Source organism: Podarcis cretensis (genome assembly GCF_951804945.1).
Source record: "Podarcis cretensis genome assembly, chromosome: 11".
Taxonomy (NCBI): domain Eukaryota; kingdom Metazoa; phylum Chordata; class Lepidosauria; order Squamata; family Lacertidae; genus Podarcis; species Podarcis cretensis.
The window spans coordinates 65156811-65178920 of NC_137180.1; the positions used below are offsets into that span (position 1 = coordinate 65156811).

The following is a 22110-nucleotide window of genomic DNA, read 5'->3' on the forward strand; positions in this document are numbered from 1 at the left end:
TTCTCCAGGCACGACTCCAAGGAGATTGTGTGCGACATGGACGTCTCCCTCAAAAACAGGTGCTACATCCGATACCTTCACCTTTTCTCCAGCAAGAAATACAAGGTGACTTTGACGGTCACAAACGCCCTGGGCAGCAGCTCCACCTCCATCTCTTTCGACGAGTTCGCGATAGGTAAATATGGCGACCGGTCCCGGCATTCGCCTTGGGAGAGGCGTCGCACTTTTGCATTTGCAAAATGATTTGCAATCTGTTATTGTTAATATCTACTTGTTGGTTTGTTTTTTTGCCACCCATCTGACCGGGTTGCCTCACCCACTCTTGGGCAACTTCCAACAAATTAGTAATTTCATTTTATCTGTTTACGCTTCGAAATATATATTGCGCACGCCTACTACACACAAATGTATGGTGCTTGATACAGTATTGATCGGAATGCGGGACAAAAATATATTGTACATTGGACCGAATATATACATATTATGAGATGCAGTTTAAATCACTTGGTGAATGGAAAGCGAGGGAATAGTTATATTGCCTTTCATCCAAAGATCACAAGTGGGTTTACAAGTCTGAACTGGATTCAAAGAATTATAGAATTATAGAGTTGGAAGGTACCCCCAGTGGTCATCTAGCCCAACCCCCCGCAATACAGGAATCTCAGCGAAATAATCCCTGACAGATGGCCACCCAACCTGTTTTTGTAAACCTCCAAGGAAGTTTCCTTCTTACACCAGCCACTCTTGGAGGTGGGTTGCTAGCATCCCTCCCTCTGCCCATTTTACAGAAAGTACCTTTCCCACAGACACATTTCAGGGCATATACACGGCTTGAACCTCCCCCTGTAACCAAGTAGTAGTAATAATAATAATAATAATAATAATAATAATAATAATAATAATAATAATTTATTTGTACCCTGCCCATCTGGCTGGGTTTCCCCTGCCACTGTGGGCGGCTCCCAACAGAATATGACAAATAGAATCAAACATTAAAAACTCCCTAAACGGAGCTGCCTTCAGATGTTTTCTAAAAATCACATAGTTGTTTATTTCTTTGGCATCTAGTTGGAGGATGTTCCACATGGCGGGTGCCACCACCAAGAAGGCCCTCTGCCTGGTTCCCTGTAACTTGGCTTCTCGCAGGAAGGGAACCGCCAGAAGGCCCTCGGAGCTGGACCTCAGTGTCCGGGCTGAACAATGGGGGTGGAGATGCTCCTTCAGGTATCATAGCTCTAGATTGTTTCCAGCGGCAATAACATACCTCCTGTGATAAATGCAGCTTCCGTTCTCACCCAGCAGCTGTCCCCTGACAGTCTGGCTGCTTTCTACTCCCCTGCTGGCAGTGAAGTGTAGTGGTTAGAGCGCTGGACTAAAACTCTGCCATGAACCCCCTTGGGTGTGACCTCGGGAGCCGGTCCCTGCCTCTGATCCTACCCCACCCCACAGGTTTGTTGTGGGGATAAAACGGGAAGAGAGCGCAAACCGGTGTCCCAGTTCCCTGGAGGAAAGATGGGTTATAAACTGGCATCTTGTCTTGGTGGGAACTGCGTCTTCCCAGGCTCTCCTTTGCTGGACCACCCAGTACGAGGGATGGGGCAGGGAGGATCCTCCAAACGTAAAGGTCCCCAGGACATGAGCTGGCCTCCTCTGGCTTGGCGAAGGCTCCCTGCTTGGAATATGTGGCAGAACATTTCCTTCCCCACCAGAAAGATGGAGGAAGAGCACTCAATCGCCTGGAAAATGAGAGGCGCGTTCCTTTGATCTCCGCTGCAGCTGCACACCAACAGGAATAAGCTGCTCGCTGTGCGGAGTCGCAGCACATTTCCATTTTAAATGGCGGCAGAAATATGCGCTGTTTCTTCGGCATGTCCGGCCTTCCGCTCCGCTCTCCGTCCCGCCAGAATTGCTTGCTTAATGATGCCTTCTGAGCAAACAGAGACCCACGATGGGCTCTTTGCCAGGATGGAAGAAAGGGACCCGGCGAGCTCAGCCTTGCTTTTTGCTCGGAGGAAACGGAGGCCAGGCGAAGAAGGAAGGCTTTTCCAAGCAGCTGGGTGAGCGATCAGAATGGAACGAGGGTCCCAGATTCGGAAGGAGAGAATTAAGAAAAGCGCCAGCATGGCAAACCTCAGGATCCTGCTTGCCACCGCATTTTGGGTGACGTTAAGCATCACAGTATAGTGAAATGTGCAAAAGCAGTGCAGGCTCTCATCAACCAGGGTCTAAGATCATCAGGGAATGCAGGGATAACCAAGGCCAGCTGCTGCACCACATGCAGTTTGAAAGGTATTTGGTGCGAGTTGTGCAAGAAAAGATTCAGAAGCTATGCAATGGCAGGGTTTTCCAAGAGGGTGTTTTGATTTGATTTATTATATTTCTAAGCTGCTTTTCATTCAAGTGAACCCCAAAGCTTTCAAGCGATAAATGACAATAACACGGTAAAGCGTCATGAAACATCGCGAACACTGCAAGAGTCGTATCGAATAATCAGCAAATCATCAGTAAAACAGTTACAATCTATAAAACACTGTTAACAAAGCAACAGCTAAAAAATTAAGCTGCACGTCACAATTAAAGCAAAAACCATGTTATTCGATTAACAAAGCAGTGCAGCATTTATAACCTATAAAACAATATTAACCACGTTAACAAAATAGCAGCCGAAAAATAAACTTAGCAGTGTTAAGTTCATGCACACACATCCCATGACTCGAAATCCTCCGCTCTATTCAGTGCATTAAAATGCACGTTCCTCTAAAATCTGTGACAGCAACTCCCTTCTGAAGGCTCTTTGGGTTGGAGGGGGGCAGCACAGGTGAGACCACCCCACACCCTGATGGCAAATGGAATCTTTTCCCCCTCACAGTTCAGCTATGACAGATGACAATGGTGGTTGCTCGTGAGTAACCCATCAGGACTCCAACCTGTCTTACAAGTTTTATTTTGGTGCGAAACTATTTACAGTGCAGTACCACAAGTTGAGGGATGCGGGTGGTGCTGTGGGTCAAACCACAAAGCCTAGGATTTGCCAATCAGAAGGTCGGCGGTTCCAATCCCTGCAATGATGGGATGAGCTCCCGTTGCTCGGTCCCTGCTCTTGCCAACCTAGCAGTTCGAAAGCACGTCAAAGTGCAAGTAGATAAATAGGTACCGTTCCACCAGGAAGGTAAACGGCATTTCTGTGCGCTGGCCACGTGACCCGGAAGCTGTACGCCGGCTCCCTCGGCCATTAAAGCAAGATAAGCCCCGCAACCCCAGAGTTGGTCACGACTGGACCTAATGGTCAGGGGTCCCTTTATCTTTACCACAAGTTCATGTCTGCCTCAATCGCTAGCAGAATCCGGGAGTGGTCTTTTCCGGGTCCTCCCCCAACATAAGAGCTTAGTCACCCCCAGCCTTTTCCTTCCTTCTTTGCGTTTTACACCTCTGCGCAGGGTGGGCGACGGAAGAGGCGTGCTTCACTCCAGGCCGGCTTGGCCAGGAGCGGTGCTAAGGCTCCCGGCAACATCCTCTGGTCCCTTCCCCTCTTCCCCACTGGAGGTGTGGTTTTCCCCACCACAGGAAGAGGAACTGCTTCGCAAGATTTTCGGAGATTTCCCTGTAACCCAACTACCCCTCTCCCTTCCCTCTTCCGATGGCAGTCCCCTGACAAGCTCCCTTACAGAGTGAGTCTCCAGCCCAGCACTCTGCGAGCTGATGGATTTCCACAGCACAGCATCACCACTCTCTGGCCTATTTCAGCTTCCCGTCGCACAGGGGGTTGATCTAGATGTCCCTTGGGTCCCCTTCGGACTCTGCAATTCTGTTAACACTGGGAGTGTGACGGGGAAAGGGAGCAAGAGCCCGCCCACCTTCCCAAGAGCTCAGAGAAGCGTACAGCATTCCCCATGACCACCACGCCCATCAACAGGTTTTTAACTTCACGACAACCCTGCAAAGTGGGCCAGGGCAAGAGCGAGGGACCCTCCCAAAGTCTTCCAAGGGGTTTTGTGGCTTAGTGAGGATTTAAACCTGCACCACAGGAGGAAGGTGCAGGAAGAGGAGCTTGGCTTTGTTCCTGATTTGTCTTCCCTTCTGAGCCTGCTTGGCAAAGTCTGCCCAGGGCAGCCGTAAAAATACCATACTTTTCCGTGTATAGCACGCCCTCATGCATAAGACGCCTCCTAGTTTTGAGGACCAAAAAATTAGAAAATGGGGGGCAGGGAGAGATTGCCCACAGTTGTTGAGCTTTTATAGTGGGGGGGGATTGCCAGAAAAAACTCACTCGCGCACATCACAAAAACCTCCTAACGTCTGTCCCCTTGCCCACAGAAGCAGCCTATTACCCACCCAATTGCCGCAGCAACAACCAGTCAACACCACTCCTTGCCACAGACACCAATAACACGCTACAGACGATCTCTGGCTTGCAGTGTCAACCAATACCATGCCCCGCCCCCCCCCCGGCACTGCCAGGAGCTCGTCCTATTCTCGAGTAGGACCCTGTCAGAGACACATGCCCGACTGGCATGTTCCCTCCCTCCTGGGTTGATCGTTTGGGAGCTTCAAAAGCTTTCTTCAGCCCGAACATCACAGCAACCGATGCCAACAAACACCGGCATACTTAGGGATCCGCAAAGTGTTCACAGTTTGCGTAACAGACCTCAGCAACTCAGCATTTTGGCTAATCTACTTTATTTACACATAAACATACACGGAGCACTGCAACATGGCTCTCTCTCTCTCTAGCATCAGACAGCAAAGAGCAAAGGACAATGGTCCTGCTTCACAGAACACAGTAACACGAACATCCCACTAATCCAGAATGCGGCAGCTATACTGGTGACTGGGAGCGGCCGCTGAGACCACATAACACTGGTCTTGAAAGACCTACATTGGCTCCCAGTACGTTTCCGAGCACAATTCTTTTTTTTTCTTTTCTTTTTTTTGGCCAAATAGATGCTCGTGAGAAATGTGCAAACAGGATTCGGGCACAAGAGCCCTAGCCCAGTACGTTTCCGAGCACAATTCAAAGTGTTGGTGCTGACCTTGAAAGCCCTAAACGGCCTCGGTCCAGTATCCCTGAAGGAGCATCTCCACCTCCATCGTTCTGCCCGGACACTGAGGTCCAGCTCCGAGGGCCTTCTGGCAATTCCCTCATTGCAAGAAGTGAGGTTACAGGGAACCAGACAGAGGGCCTTCTGAGTAGTGGCACCCACTCTGTGGAATGCCCTCCCATCTGATGCCAAGGAAATAAACAACTGTCTGACTTTTAGAAGACATCTGAAGGCAGCCCGGTTTAGGGAAGCTTTTAATGTTTAATAGACTACTGTATTTTAATACAATGGTACCTTGGGTTCGGGGACGCAGGTGGCGCTGTGGGTAAAACCTCAGTGCCTAGGACATGTTGATTGTAAAGCACCACTTTAGCCAATGGGGCCTCCTGCTGCTGCCGCACCGCCAGAGCACGATTTCTGTTTTTATCCTGCAGCAAAGTTCTTAACCTGAAGCATGATTTCTGGGTTAGCAGCATCTGTAACCTGAAGCGTATATAACCCGAGGTACCACTGTACTTTGTTGGAAGCCGCCCAGAGTGGCTGGGGTACAAATAATAAATTATTATTGTTATTGTTATTATTATTATTATTATTATTTAATCCCATGAAGCTGAAAGTCGGAAGGTTCAGAACAGATAAAAGGAAGGACTCCATTGCACAGTGCATAGTTAAGCTATGGAACTCATTGCCACAGGGGTAGGGATGGCCACTGACATGATTGGCTATCAAAAAAGATTAGACAAAATCGTTGATGGCTCCTTGATAAAACGGCTGTTCTCTGCCTCCATGGATGGAGTCAGTGATGTTTCCAATTCCCAGTTGCTGGAAGGGTGCTCTTGTGTTCGAATCCTGCATGTAGGTTTCCGAGAAAAGGCATCTGGTTGGCTACGGTGAGAGCAGGATGCTGGCCTAGATGGGTCATTGGCCTGATCCAGCAGGCTCTGGCTCAGCTGGTAGAGCATGAGACTCTTAATCTTGGGGCTGTGGGTTCGAGCCCCACGTTGGGGGAAAGATTCCTGCATTTCAGGGGGTTGGATGAGATGACCCTCAGGGTCCCTTCCAACTATATGATTCTATTATCTGTGTCCTCCTATGCCTTGCCCTTTCTTTTCTTTTCTTTTTAGAATTATAAATTTTATTAGTATTTTCCACACAATAACAACACGAAAAATATTGAAAAATAACAGTAAACAAAACACAAAAACCGACATTCAAAAAACAAAAAATAAATCCATATCTTACAAGTTAATAATATAAACACTAAAAAGAAAAACAAACATTGACTTCCACTAATCCCACAGCACCTCCTTTGCCTCTCATTGTGTCTTCCTGTTTTCCTTATCATCTCAATCCTAACATCTAGATATAAATCCCTTTTTCTTATCCTTTCACTTCACAAGGTTATTCCAGACTCAGCCAGATTTCTGCCCTCGAACCTTGACTTTTAAGGTATTCATTTAGGCACTCCCATTCTTTTTTCACTTCACTTTTGGGTTTTTGTCTCATTATGTCTGTCAATTTGGCTAATTCTAAATATTCTGAAAGCTTACATAACCTTTCTCCCCTAGTGGGTAGCTGGTTCCCTTTCCAATACTTCACCGCCAGGATTCTTGCTGCAGACGTCGCATATAAAGAAAAAATTAGTTTTGTCTTTTGGAATATCATCATTTAAAATTCCTAAAAGGAACGCCTCTGGCCTTTTCCTGTATGCTATTCTTAGTATTTTCTTTATTTCCTCTTTGATCATGCTCCAAAATTTCCCAGTTTGGGGGCATGTCCACCACATATGGCCTTGCCCTTCCAGTCTCAGACACCCACCTGCCAAAATCTCTCCCCACACCTGGTCCTTCTCCTCTCCTCCCTCAACTCTCACCTTACCATAGTCGCATTAATGTGGATTTGCAAAACTGGAATCAGACTGTCGCCAAGGGAGACATTGGCCGCCTTGCGAACAACACCTGCAGAGGAGCAAAACACCTGGAAAAAGCTGGCGCAGTTGAGCTTCTCCCTCATCCCAGGGTCCCCAGCTGAGCTGGCGCAGCCTTCCTTATCCTGGGGCTCCGTATGCACAGCCTCAGACATGGAGCTGCATTGCAATGGTGTGATGGCCTGGGATTTGGACTCGGATGCTGAACCTGAGGGATCCCAGCCTGCACAGGAGTCCCCGCCTCCAGAACCAGCTGAGCCAGGGCTGGGGCTTGAGCCCGAAGGGTCCTCACCTGTGCTGGGTCCTCAGGTGCAGGCACCAGCTGAGTCTGCTCTGGCCCCTGAGGTGATGGAGGGCCCATTGCCTGCAGGTGCTCCACTCTCAGCCCCATCAGGGGAAGCTGAGGTTGCCTCTGGGTCCAGTAACCCTCCAGCCTCTCCTGAGCTGCAGAGGCTCAGGGCAGAGAGGTGGAGGGAACTAAGTTCCTGCAGGAGGAGTGCTCACCTCCAGGCCAGGAGAGACGAGTCACCTGAGGATCGGGGCCGCCCCATGCCTTGGGGCAGATAAAAGCCGGCCAGCCCCAGTCCCGAGTTGCAGGAGCAACATTATTGGTTGCTAGTTCCTGCCTGAACCCTGTCCTGCTGTTCTGCCAGAGTTCCTGACTTCACCCGACTCCCTGCCCTGCACCCAGATTCAGCTACTATGGACAGCCTCCACGTTGCACCTTTGACCACGGACCTGTGCTGGTCCCGGGGGGAGGTTACCGTGAGGCGTGGTCAGAGTCTGGTCCTGGGTCACGGGTCTAGAGACAGTCCACACAGGGAGAAGCGGGGTCCAAAGCAAGGAGCCGGGCAAGCACAGGAACTCTGGGGGAACAGGACTGGGTGCTGGCCGAAACAGCTCTTCAACGACGTTGCTCCCACAACCTGGGACTGGGTGACTGGCCTTTATCAACCTCTGGGCGGTCCCGGCCCCCAGGAGACCCGCCTCTCCTGGCCTTAAGGCAAGCACTCCTCCTGCGGGAACTCAGTTCCCTCCGCCTCTCTGCCCTGAGCCTCTGCAGCTCAGGAGAGGCTGGAGGGTTACTGGACCCAGGGGGAGGCTCGCCTTCCCCTGACAGGGCTGGGAGAGGTGCACCTGTAGGCAATGGGTCCTCAATCACCTCCGGAGCCAGAGAGGATTCACCTGGTGCCTGCTCCTGAGGATCCGGCACAGGTGCGGGCGCTTCAGATTCAAGGCCCTGCCCTGGCTCAGCCGGCCCTGGAGGCGGGGACTCCTGTGCAGGCCGGGATTCCTCCGGTTCAGCCTCTGAATTGGATTCCTAGGCCATCACAGGACCGGACTTGGACCTCGCCTCTCGGGTAACCCACGGGACCAGCACACCTGGGTCCGTTCAGCTCAGCCAGTGCTGGATTTATGACCTTCCTGGTGTGCTGGGACCCTAGAGTCCTTTTGGTGGAAGTCAATGTCCTCTGTTCCCCACCCCAAGACCTGGACTTGGAGTTTGAGGAGGGGGTGTATGTGGACATCTGGAGCACATCCACTCCCCTTCCCCCTTTTCTGAATGGAAGCCACAGTCACTGGAGAGGAATGACTCCTGGCACACAAACCAAGCCTGCTCTCAAGTTCCAGGAGGGCTGCCGGACCTCGGATGTGCTCTTGGAACCACTCACTCCCGGAGTCCAGTTCTGGGCACCCAAGTTTAAGAAGGATGTTGACAAGCTGGAAGGTGTGCAGAGGAGGGCCACCAAGATGGCCAAGGCTCTGGAAACCAAGCCTTGCAAGGAATGGCTGAGAGAGTTGGGGATGTTTAGCCTGGAGAAGAGGAGGATGAGAGAAGATAGGATGTTTTTGTTGTTAAGTCGTTAAGTCGTTTAGTCGTGTCCGCCTCTTCGTGACCCCCTGGACCAGAGCATGCCAGGCACTCCTGTCTTCCACTGCCTCCCACAGTTTGGTCAAACTCATGCTGGTAGCTTGGAGAACACTGTCCAACCATCTCATCCTCTGTCGTCCCCTTCTCCTTGTGCCCTCCATCTTCTAGTCCAACCCCTTCAATGCAGGAATCTCAGTGAGACTGAGAGGTGATATGAGAGCCCTCTTTTAATATCTGAAGAGGAGAAGGGATGCGGTGGCGCTGTGGTCTAAACCACTGAGCCTCTTGGGCTTGCTGATCAGAAGGTCGGCTGTTCAAATCCCCACGACAGGGTGAGCTCCCTTGCTGTGTCCCAGCTCCTGCCAACCTAGCAGCACACCAGTGCAAGTAGATAAATAGGTACCACTGCAGCAGGAAGGAAAACAGCATTTCCGTGTGCTCTGGTTTCCGTCACAGTGTCCTGTTGTACCAGAAGCAGCTTAGTCATGCTGGCCACATGACCTGGAAAGCTGTCTGTGGACAAACGCTGGCTCCCTTGGCCTGAAAGCAAGATGAGTGCCACAACCCCAGAGTCGCCTTTGACTGGACTTAACTGTCCTTTACCTTTTTATCTGAAGAGGAGCAAGCTTGTTTTCTGCTGCTCCAGAGTGGAGGACTCAAACCAATGCATTCAAATAACAAGAAAGGAGATTGTGACTAAGGAAGAACTTTCTACATGCATATTTTATGCAGATTCGCTTCCTTTCTTGTCTTCTTTTGTGCTGCAAACCCTCTTTGGGGAGAATGCATATCTTTCTGCCCAAGGCTGAAACTGCTCCCATACCTTCTGAGCAGCACTTTTCTGTGGCGATCGATGGGGCAAAAACTTTGCAGCAGCGGCAGGTCTGTACTCCAGTCATACCCCAGTTTAACTTCCATGGCTTCCTGCCAGTGAACTGTAGAGATTTTCCTTCTGCCAGAGGAAGAGAGAGAGGCTACAGTCCTCCTTCACACAGAACCGCGGTTCCCAGCCACAGCTCCAGCTTGAAGCCAGATTGCGTTGGTTAACAGCTGCCCTAAATCTTCAAGCCTCAGCTTGCATGAGAGAGCAAAGCGGTCCGCTGAATTGCAACCGGGATAAGTTTTGCAAATGAAGCAAGCTGTATAATTATTTGCAAAGTTCGAGAGCAATAACATACAATTACAAATTATTTGCAAAATTCAAGAGCGGTAACGTACAATTACAATCATAAATAAGATAAGCGTTGCAACAATTAAGCAGCCATAAAAAGCGAGCAGGCCGTGTTCTGCCTTTTGGAGCTGCAGGCCAGAATGCAGAAACGGAAAAGCTCTGTCATTCTGCCTCCATCTTCTCCTCGGAGGCCAGAGCAGCGCTGAGCCCAGAGGACCACCCCTGGGCTCTCACTTGTGGGGTGCCTCAGGGTTCTGTCCTTTCCCCAATGCTTTTCAACATCTACATGCAGCTGCTGGGAGAGATCATCAGGGGGTTTGGGTGGGTGTTCATCCATATGCAGATGACACCCAGCTCTACCTCTCTTTCAAATCAGAACCAGTGAAGGCGCTGAATGTCCTGTGTGAGTGCCTGGAGGCAGTTGGAGGATGGATAGCGGCTAACAGATTGAGGTTGAATCCTGACAAGACAGAAATACTGTTTTGGGGGGACAGGGGGCGGGCAGGTGTGGAAGACTCCCTGGTCCTGAATGGGGTAACCGTGCCCCTGAAGGACCAGGTGCGCAGCCTGGGGGTCATTTTGGACTCACAGCTGTCCATGGAGGCGCAGGTCAGTTCTGTGTCCAGGGCAGCTGTTTATTATTATTATTAAGAGAAGACTCTTGCCTTCACTTCCTACCCAGAACCACTTGGGTTATATTATTATTATTATTATTATTATTATTATTATTATTATTATTATTATTATTATTCGCTAGGCCTGTGGGAGACTCACAATCTGTATTCGAACTCAAGGCCAACTCTCCCCTCTTGGGGTTTCCAGCAGAGCAGAGCTATCCTGCCAATTGGTTCTAGTCTGTTTCCTTTTACACCTTCTCAACCCACAACCTCTACCAAGTCTTTCTACCTCTGCCCACCCCCTCTGAACACACCCACACCCTGCTCATTAAATTTGTGGTCCCCAGAGCTGAGCAGAATCGAGCCCCAGCCCCCCAGGGCTGCAGAAAACGGTAACAGTGAGTCACCAAAGCTGCGGAAAGGTTATCAGCTCAGCCAGCCAGGAGGTCAGAGGGGGGTCCTCTTCCCGGCACCGTCCTCCGCTGGGGGGTCTTGGCAACCCCATTGATTCTGTGGGGGCTTTGCCTATTGAATCAGGGCTTCAAAGCACTTGGCGGTTCTCTTGTTTGGGGCATTGTGCTCTCGGATGAGAGACGGCTCACGTGTGCGCTGGTTCTGCATGAATCACTCAGTGACACTTTCCCACAGTGGTGGCAGCAGAGCCACCAAAGCAAGATGGCGATGCATTTAGTGCTGACCTTTAAAGCCCTAAACGGCCTTGGCCCAGTATACCTGGAGGAGCGTCTCCACCCCGGACACCTGGGTCCATCTCCCGAGGGCCTTCTGGCGGTTCCCTCCCTGTGAGAAGCAAAGTTACAGAGAACCAGGCAGAGGGCCTTTTCAGTAGTGGCACCCGCCCTGTGGAACTCCCTCCCACCAGATGTTAAGGCAATAAAAAACTTGTTGTTGTTTAGTCATTTAGTCGTGTCCACCTCTTTGTGACCCCCTGGCCCAGGACACGCCAGGCACTCCTGTCTTCCACTGCCTCCCGCAGTTTGGTCAAACTCATGTCCGTAGCCTCAAGAACACTATCCAACCATCTCGTCCTCTGTCATCCCCTTCTCCTTGTGCCCTCCATCTTTCCCAACATCAGGGTCTTTTCCAGGGAGTCTTCTCTTCTCATGAGGTGGCCAAAGTCTTGGAGCCTCAGCTACAATAAAAAACTATTTTACTTTTAAAAGACACCTGAAGGGGCCCTGTTTAGGGAAGTTTTTAATGTCTGATGCTGTATTGCTTTTATTATTTGGTTGGAAGCAGCCCACAGTGCCTGGAGAAACCCAGCCAGATGGGCAGGGTATAAATAATAAACTATTACTATTATTATTACAGTGGTGCCCCGCAAGACGAACGCCTCGCAAGACGGAAAACCTGCTAGACGAAAGGGTTTTCCGTTTTGGAGGCGCTTCACAAAACGAATTTCCCTATGGGCTTGCTTCGCAAGACGAAATGTCTTGCGAGTTCCTGCGGGTTTTTTCCCCTCCCCCCCTTTTCCTAAGCCCTAAGCTGCTTATCAGCTGATCCGCTAAAAGCCGATAAGCCGCTAATAGCGCTAATCCGCTAAGCTGTCAATGGGCTTGCTTTGCAAGACGAAAAAACCGCTATACGAAGAGCCTCACGGAACGGATTAATTTCATCTTGCGAGGCACCACTGTATTATTATTATTATTATTATTATTATTATTATTATTATTTGCAGGAGGGCTTTAATTTTTTTATTATTTTTAGAAAGCCAGCTATCCTAGCTGCCACCTGCTTGCTTTCCAGTCCCTGCTGTGCAGCACACAGATGAAGGTTGCAGAGGGTTGGACTGGATGAACCCTAGGAGTCCCCTTCCAGCTGTATGGTTCTGTGGTTCATTGGAGGCTTTTAAACTGATGTTGGGTAGATTCTTTAGCTGGGATTTCCGCATTGCAGGGGGGGCTTGACCTAGATGACCTTTGGGGGTCCCTTCCAGCTCTACAATTCTGAGAGGCAGCATTTGCACGGAAATGTTTCTTTTCTCACCAAGGTTTTCTCCTCCTCCTCCCATGTCTTGTTTCCTTGAACAGTAAAGCCGGACCCTCCAGAGAACGTGGTGGCTAAGCCCATCCCCAACAACGCCCGGAGGCTGCTGGTGACGTGGCAGTACCCTTCCTCGTGGCCCGATCCGGACTCCTTCCCCCTCAAGTTCTTCCTGAGGTACCGGCCGCTCATCATTGACCAGTGGCAACACGTGAGTGGCAACCTCTGCTGTCGTTGGTCTGGCTGGGGGTGGCGGAGGAGAGGCTCCCTTCCAACTCTTATGATTCTGCATAAGGAAATGTTGATTTCCTCATTAATAGCCTGATATTCCTCCAAGGAGCAAAAGACAGAATCCATAGAGGAGGGCAACCAAAATGGTCCAAGGCCTGGAAACGATGCCTTATGAGGAACGACTAAGGGAGCTGGGAGAAGAGGAGGTTAAGGGGTGATATGATAGCCATGTTCAAATATATAAAAGGAGGTCACACAGAGGAGGGAGAAAGGTTGTTTTCTGCTGCTCCAGAGAAGCAGACACGGAGCAATGGCTCCAAACTACAAGAAAGAAGATTCCACCTAAACATTAGGAAGAACTTCCAGACAGTAAGAGCTGTTTGACAGTGGAATTTGCTGCCAAGGAGTGTGGTGGAGTCTCCTTCTTTGGAGGTCTTTAAGCAGAGGCTTGACAACCATATGTCAGGAGTGCTCTGATGGTGTTTCCTGCTTGGCAGGGGGTTGGACTCGATGGCCCTTGTGGTCTCTTCCAACTCTGTGATTCTATGATTCTATGATTCTATAGTTCTTCTCCCTCCCCTTTTATCTCCACAACAACCCTGTGAGGAAGATCAGGCTGCAGTGACCAGTCTTCCTCTGAACTTTGCTAATTTGGAACTGGGTTTGCTCGCCATCCTGCAACAACCACTGCGCCACGCGGTTCCCCCCTCCTGCCTGCCTCCCTGTGATCCCAAACTGCTAAATAATAATAATAATAATAATAATAATAATAATAATAATAATAATTTATACCCCGCCCATCTGGCTGGGCTTCCCCAGCCACTCTGGGCAGCTTCCAACAAAATATTAAAATACAGTAATGCATCAAACATTAAAAGCTTCCCTAAACAGGGCTGCCTTCAGATGTCTTCTAAATGTCTGGTAGTTGTTGTTCTCTTTGACATCTAGTGGGAGGGCCTTCCACAGGGCAGGTGCCACCATCGAGAAGACCCTCTGCCTGGTTCCCTGTAACTTGGCTTCTTGCAGCGAGGGAACCACCAGAAGGCCCTCGGAGCTGGACCTCAGTGTCCAGGCTGAACGATGGGGGTGGAGACGCTCCTTCAGGTATACTGGGCCGAGGCCATTTAGGGCTTTGAAGGTCAGCACCAACACTTTGAATTGTGCTTGGAAACGTACTGGGAGCCAATGTAGGTCTTTCAAGACTGGTGTTATGTGGTCTCGGCGGCCGCTCCCAGTCCCCAGTCTAGCTGCCGCATTCTGGATTAGTTGCACTTTCTGGGTCACCTTCAAAGGTAGCCCCACATAGAGCGTATTGCAGTAGTCCAAGCGGGAGATAACTAGAGCATGCACCACTCTGGCGAGACAGTCTGCGGGCAGGGAGGGTCTCATCCTGCGTACCAGATGGAGCTGGGAGACAGCTGCCCTGGACACAAAATTGACCTGCACCTCCAGCTGTGAGTCCAAAATGACCCCTAGGCTGTGCACCAGGTTCTTCGGGGGCACAGTTGCCCCATTCAGGACCAGGGAGTCCCCCAAACCCACCCGCCTCCTGTCCCCCCAAAACAGTACGTCTGTCTTGTCAGGATTCAGCCTCAATCTGTTTGCCGCCATCCATCCTCAGGACCTTCACTGGTTCTGATTTGAAAGAGAGGTAGAGCTGGATTTCATCTGCATATTGATGGACACCCAGCCCAATCACAAGGTGGAGGCAGAGCTGAGCTCCGCAACAAGGTGGTGTTGTCAAGACGAGAGCGCCTCTGAGCATGCAACTGAGTGGCGTTTCTCCAGCCCTTGGGTTCTGTCAAAGCATCCTGAATTGGCAAAGGAATGGCTGTTTGCAATTCACAAGCAAACCTTCCAGCTCCTTGGACATCCCTGTCTTCGCCCTGGATGGAGGGCAAAATACACAGTCAGGGGCTAAGTGGGTGAAACCTGGCAGCGATTCGTGGGACAAGTGACCGGTAGTGAATCATTCAATCAGCTTTGTGATTCGTTTAAGGCAGACATGTTCAACCGGTCAACCACGATTGACAGGTAGACTGCCGGTGTGATCCTGATCGATCGTGGGGTGATCCTGATCGATTGCTGCAGAGGGGGAGAATGAGGGAGGACAGGCGTGATTGTCATCTTTTATCGAGACGGTGATTGGTGGCAGCAGAAAGTGTGCGGTCATTTATCGGATGCTGCTGGCGATTTTCGGCATGGGGCTTTTTGGTGAGCGTTTTTTGACACCCCCCAAGCTCAGCAACTCTGGGCACCCCCCCCCCCCATGAAAAGCTCGACAGCTCTTGGCAATCCTCCCCCCATTTCTTAATTACTATGAGTTGATCACTGCCCGTTTTTTTATACTGGGAGTAGATCTCAGTCAAGACGCAGGTGGCGCTGTGGATTAAACCACTGAGCCTTGGGCTCACTGATCGGAAGGTCGGCGGTTCAAGTCCCTGCGATGGGGTGAGCTCCCGTTGCTTGGTCCCTGCTCCTGCCAACCTAGCAGTTCGAAAGCATGTCAAAGTACAAGTAGATAAATAGGTACCTCTCCAGCAGGAAGGTAAAAGGCGTTTCCGTGCGCTGCTCTGGTTCGCCAGAAGTGGCTTAGTCATGCTGGCCACATGACCCAGAAGCTGTATGCTGGCTCCCTTGGCCAATAAAGCGAGATGAGCGCCGCAACCCCAGAGTCGTCCGTGACTGCACCTAATGGTCAGGGGTCCCTTTACCTTTACCTTTAGATCTCAGTGTCTTGGGAGTTGAACATGCCTGTTTTAAGGGAAGCGTGAGGGAAGGGCTGGGACCTGGGTAGAAGAATCACTCTGCGAGGCTGTCAACCCGCTAAGACGAACACATTTGAAAAGCCCTGTTCCACGGAGCCAGCCTGTTTCTTTCAAATGGGGTGGTGCCATCAAGAAACTTCAAGGCTTTCTGCCTGAATGAGAATGCGGTGTCTGGAGAGTCCCTTCTTTTCTTGTCTTCCCCATTCTCCTTTTTAAAAGCACTTTCACAGAACTTTTGTAGAGTTAGATGGGACCCTGAGGGTCATCCAGTCCAACCCCCTGCATGGCAGGAATACGAAGCTGCCCCATACGGGGATCAAACCTGCAACCTTGGCGTTCTCACCATGACACTCCAATCCTTGTGGATATGGGGAGGAACTTTGGAGATTAGAACTGGGAAGGAAAACAAGAAAGGCCATGGCCGTTAGCCTCAAAGGAAAAATGGCGGCTGAAAACCTCGGAATATGCAGCGATGGCAGAACTGACGGTGCTGATAAGAGACACAGATTTAGAACCCTTTACGGAGGACTGGAGACCTTTTTTGGTCTATTTTAAAAATTGCTTTCCATATGTGAAGTCCACAGCGGGGTTTGGAGTTAAAGGGAAAAAGAGCAGAACTTACTAAGAAACCTGTTAAAGAGGATGAAAATGGATTTGGTGGAATTATAAAATGCAATTGTCTGAAATCATCACTGATGGGTGAGCAGGAAGTCATTAGTATTGTAGAATTGGATATAACTCTTGAGTGACAAAAAGTAACTTTTAAGCTGGAAATAAAATAAAATATGAATGGGAGGCGGGGAGAAAGTCGCTGGCCACCAGCTTGGGAGGAAAAGTAAAATTTGTATCCTCCCCCAATGCATTTGTATTTAGAACTTTTCCAATTACAAGTCCAGGTGGATCAAGGAGCATTAGAAAAATGAGTTTTTTCTTACCTTAAAAAAATTGCATGTCATTTAAAAAATAATAATAACCGTGATTAGTTGAGATTCGCGAGGAGGTTGGACTAGAGGACCCTTGCAGTCCCTCCCAGCTGCACAATTACACAATTCTAGAGTGAGGAGACTGGGGGTTTGTGTCTAGTCCCAGGAGAATCCAGCATTTGCAAGCGGGCAGGGTTCATGAGGTCTAGCCTCGCTCACAGTTCAAGGAACCACTGTGATTCTGCCTGGCCGCTTTCCCTGCCCACGCTGCTCCTCTGACATCTCTTTCCCTCCTGAAACTCCTTTCAGAGCTGGCACAGAGTGTTCCTTCTCTCCTTTGCCTCCTCCTCAGTACCAGTTTGCTCCCCACTCAAAAAAAAAAAAGAATTTTCCTGCATGCTTCCCTTTAGATCTGCAGGTCATTAGAAAGCTCCTTCCTCAGCCACCAGGGATCCATCCAGCTCTTTCCAGCTCTCCTTTGCATCAAAAAAAGAGGTTCCAGTTTGTGCGTCTGATATTGCCCCCTTTTAAAAAGCTCCATTTATGCTGAGCTGTCGGTTTCCCTTTACGCTTCCTACCCAGGAAGCCTCTGCATTTAGTCCTATGTCAGTCTCCCCCTCCACACACACCCTTCTTCTTTTTTCAAAGCCCCGTGCCCTAATTTTGCAGCTCTTGCTCTCCCCCAAGAGAGAAGAATGGCCTCCTTTTACAACTGCCGTTTCTCTGAGCTGCTCATCTCGGCCACCTCGTCCTCCGCTAATTTCTCCCGAAAGGTCACCTCGCTCTAAATACCGTCCCGTCTCCTGTGGGATCGCTCCGTTCTCTGAAGCTGCAATTTGCTCTGCTCTACAGGTTGAGAGGCTGCTGAATATTCGCAGTTCTGATCTTGCATTCCCTCAGATTATTTGAGCGCTGGGTGTGCCCTGCAGTATCAAGCACACACAAAGGGAAAAAGTCCTCTGAAGATCTCCAGGATGAAAGCACTCACCCAAACCAAACAAGCTTTCTTTCGCAGAACAATGGCAAAATAGCACTTGAGAAGGTGCAAAGTGCTGGAGTCCCAGAGGTGATTGTAGAATCATAGAATTGTTGAGATAGAAGAGACCCCCTCCAATGCAGGAATCTCAGCTAAAGCATCTAGGACAGATGGGCATCCGACCTCTGCCTCTTTCCAAGGAAGGAAAGTCCATGACCATTCCCCTGTTAAACAGCTCTTCCCAACAGAAAGTTCTTCCCAATGTTTAGCTGGAATCTCCTTTCTTGTGTGGCGAGTCCCCCCCACCCCCAGTGGAAATAATGACACATGACACAATTATTAAAGTTAATGGGCTAAATAAGGCCACAACTTTATTGGTTACATGTGATGAGCAGTACTGGCTTAGGCATTGGTCCAAACCGACTATATCCGACTTCAGCCCGTCCGCTTGAAGTCCGGGAAGGGTTAGCCACCAGTAGGGGGAGTCCTGCTGATGCACATCAACTAGGAACTCCCCCAGGGTCACCGCTCAGGGACATGCCTTAGGCCCTCACCTCCATGGGCTTCGGACAGGGCCACGCCCCCCGGAATCCTTTACCGGACTACCCTTCAATATTTGGCGCTACCTCCCCTCTTCCATCTACAGAGAAATACCAATGCCTAACCACCAATACCCAGAAAGTTGTGATGATTTGCTACGAGGTGGGCAAAAAGCAAGTGGCTGGTGCCAATTTGCCACATGGAAAAATTCCTACCAGGCCCCTCAATGGCGACCAACCAAGGTCCATAGCAAGGTCAAGGAACACAAACCTTATAGGGTGGGAGGGTGGGAAACAGGAACAGCTGGGAGGTGGCAAAAGACAGAGATCCCCAGCTATGCCTGCGTTAAATAGGGCAGGCCACGCCCCCAGAGCCATCCGATTGGCTGGCCAGGGGGTGATGCGGCTGGGGATTCCCCCAATTGCGCAGGGGCTGGGCTCCAGCCGCCACACGCATGTTGGGGCTGTGACATCCGCAACCCCACCTCCTCCACGGAAGTGGCTTTGTCACTTGAAGCCATGGGTTTGAGAAAACAAGCTTGCTTCATCTTTCCTTTCTCCATATTTTCCTTTCTCCTATATTTGTGCTATATTTGATGCTAGTCTGGACATGCCTTTGGTCTGATCCTGCAGAGCTGTGCTTAGGGTCCCAATTGGCCTGTAGGATACCAATCCAGGGGGCTGCGAGACAATTCTTTGCTGGATGTACCCATCTGAGGGGCCAGCGTCTTGGACGATGCCCTTGGACGGCAACCTCTTTGCCCACCCAGCACCTTCCTATGGCTGCCGGGAAGAACTTCACTTCCAGGAGACGGAAAGAGGAAGGGGCATGTGGGAAAAGCAGCCGCTGTCACCTCAAGGTTTTCGCCCTTTCCTTGGGCTGGCTTTCCTGTTCTGGCTCCTTAAACACAAAGCATTAAATATTTAGGGCACCATTTCTTTCCCCTCCCGGCTTTTAAGTGTGTAACTCAAGCCAGCTTGGCCCCCACTTCCTCCTGCTGCCTCACAGCCACGTCCTGCCGCTGCCCGAGTGCGCTTCTAATGCGCTCAGATGTTCCTTTAATGGATTACCTAGCCAGGAACTGGATACCTCGCCCTAATGGATCGCTAATAGCCTGTTTCTGGTTTCGCAGGCTCCGCTGGTTAACTCACACCATCCGCCCCAGCTTCCTGGCCTCCCAAACATGTTGGCCGTCACACTGACACATCTCCCGAAACATGCGCTCGTCACCTGCGGCCGCAAGGGTTCGCAAGAGTGCCAGCGCATTGAGCACCGTCCTGTCCTGGAGGGATGTCCTTGGAGAGTCTGAGTGATGAAAGTGTTGGCAGTGTGTAAGGGGAAAGCACATGGGTTTTTTTTGGGGGGGGGTAGACGCTTTTCTTGGGACACACCAGCCAGTTGCAGAAAGGGGGAGCCAAAATGTCAAGGGTCTGAGATAACTACTCTGCCAGGAAAAGGGTGCAGAGTTTGGAAGGAAAAAATGAGCAAGGAGGAACACTGGAACGTGGGGGGGTCGTGTCGTGATCATGAAAGGGGGCAAATGGTTGCTGTCTCAAACAGAACTTAAGAGTTTACCATCTTCTGAAGGAGTCCGTTCCACTGTTGTTGTTTTTTGTTTTTTTTAAAAAAAAATATTAAGAATTTCAACATAACAATTTATCAAAAACATATCATCCTCATTCCCCCCTATTTTTCCCTCCCCCTCCCCAAACCAGAAACCCCCCCCTCTCCCACCCCCCACCCCCGACTTCCATCAGCTCCTCTCTCTGTTTTTTCAGCACATTTTAATCTCTGCATATTACAAAACTGTAAAGATCCTTAATTTATCTATCTATATGTTACCAATACAGTGGTACCTCAGGTTACATATGCTTCAGGTTACAGACTCCGCTAACCCAGAAATAGTGCTTCAAGTTAAGAACTTTGCTTCAGGGTGAGAACAGAAATCGTGCTCCGGTGGCGCGGCGGCAGCAGGAGGCCCCATTGGCTAAAGTGGTGCTTCAGGTTAAGAACAGTTTCAGTTTAAGTACAGATTTTATTCAAAACCTGCCAAGGAGTCCAATTCAGTTTGTTGTTTCTTTAAGTATTTTGTAAAAGGTTCCCATTCTTCTTTGAAGTCACAGTTGTCCTTATCACGCAGTTTGTGTGTCACTTTCGCCAATTCCGCATAGTCCATCAGTTTCTCTTGCCACAATTCTTTGGTGGGGATTTCTTCGTTCTTCCATCCTTGTGCTATTAAGACTCTTGCCGCCGTTGTCGCATACATGAAAATGTTCTTCAATTTCCTTGGCAGGTCTTTCCCTATAATCCCTAACAAAAATGCTTCAGGCTTTTTTACAAATGTTAATTGGAACATTTTTTTCAACTCATTATATATTATTTCCCAGTAGTCCGTTCCACTGTTGATCAGCTCTTACTTTCAGAAAGTTTTTCCAAATGTTTAATCGGCATCTCCTTTCTTGTAACTCGAAGCCATGGGTTCGAGTCCTCCCCTCCAGAGCAGGAGAAAACAAGCATGCTCCCTCTTCCATGTGACAGCCCTTCAGATATTTGAAGATGGCTATCATATCTTCTCTCAGTCTCCTTCTCTCCCAGCTCCTTCAAGGGCTCCTCCTAAGACTTGGTTTCCAGACCCTTGCCCATCTTGGTCATCCTCCTCTGCATACCTTCCAGCTTCTCAATAACCTTCTTAAACTGTGGCGCACAGAACTGGACACAGTATTCCAGGTGTGGCCTGACCAAGGCAGAAGAGAGTGGGACTATGACTTCCCTTGTAGACCTGTGTTGATGCAGCCTAGAAGAGCATTGGCTTTTTTTGCTGCTGAATCTGTTGACTCAAGCATTAATCACCATACTTGAGAAAAGAGTGATGTAGCTTTGCAACTTGTTCCAGGAGAAAATGGGTTTATGTGCATGGGTTGAAGAGCCCTAAAACCTAAAGCTTCTGTCGTTTGATCAGGGACTAGCATCATGACGTTGCTCCGACTGGAAACATCCCCGTGTACAACAGCACGCAAGAGGTTCTCTAAGGTTACTGAAGTTTTCCACAGGGTCAGAGTGCTTCATTTCTGTTCTCTGCAGCCGACTTGTGCTATTCTGTTAGCAATTTCAAATCCAGACATTACCAGCATAATTTGCTGGAAAGTTCAGAAACTGCTGAACCCAAACTGCTGGATATCTCAGTCCAAGGTCTTTTGTCAGGACGTTAAATCTGACCTTCCTAGCAGGGTCATTTTAACAAAGTTAGCTAAGACAGCTTGCAAACAAGCCGAAATCTGTCCGATCTGAGTTGTCCTGCCAAGTTGTGCTTTGATTAGGCAGACAGCTCTTAAAAGGCTTTCCGGATTATTTTGGGAAACTGCAAGTCCTGGACAAATTGACCAGGACTACACAAAATGGGGTGATGACGTTTTGGAACTGCTTTGGTCTCTCCCCATCTCGAAATGGAAGGGCTGGCAGAGAGGGAAGCCTTGGAACCATCTCTGAGCAATGGCCTGCACGCAGTCAGCTCATGCACGAAGGCGAAACCAGCCTCTAATCTTGGAGAAAGGAGAGGTGCGGAAAGATGTTGGTTGGGGGACTCATCTGAACAAGCAAGAGAGCCTAAGGAGAGCGTGTGAGCATCTTGGAATTTGGGGGAAGAGTCTTCAGTAAGAAAGCAAAAGCCCCAGACTCTGAGTCGTGCCTTCTAATAAGAATAGTAACAATCCAGTGGTACCTCTGGTTGCGAACGGGATCCGTTCTGGAGGCCCGTTCGCAACATGTAAAGAGTGGCGCGTCTGTGCACGCGCGGGTTGTGATTCACCGCTTCTGCATATGTGTGTAATGTCATTTTGCACTTCTGCACATGCGCGGTCGGCGAAACCCAGAAGTAACCCTGTCTGGTACTTCTGGGTCGCCGCAGGACATAACCTGAAAGAACATAACATGAAGCAAACATAACATGAGGTATGACTGTAATAATTTTACTATTTATACCCCGCCCATCTGGATGGGTTTCCCCAGCCACTCTGGGGAACACTAAAAACAGAATAAAACTTCAGA

The 22110-nt window shown here is 49.7% G+C and overlaps 1 protein-coding gene across 2 annotated transcripts in view; it reads left to right on the forward strand.

Annotated features, from left to right (window-relative positions):
* The window catches only part of CNTFR (ciliary neurotrophic factor receptor), a 430283-nt gene that overhangs the window by 396143 nt on the left and 12030 nt on the right, over positions 1–22110 (forward strand). For both annotated transcript variants that reach the window (XM_079995051.1, XM_079995052.1), the window contains 2 exons: positions 9–175; positions 12676–12839. In XM_079995051.1, the coding sequence (XP_079851177.1) occupies positions 9–175; positions 12676–12839 (331 nt within the window). The remainder of the gene's footprint in view (positions 1–8; positions 176–12675; positions 12840–22110) is intronic.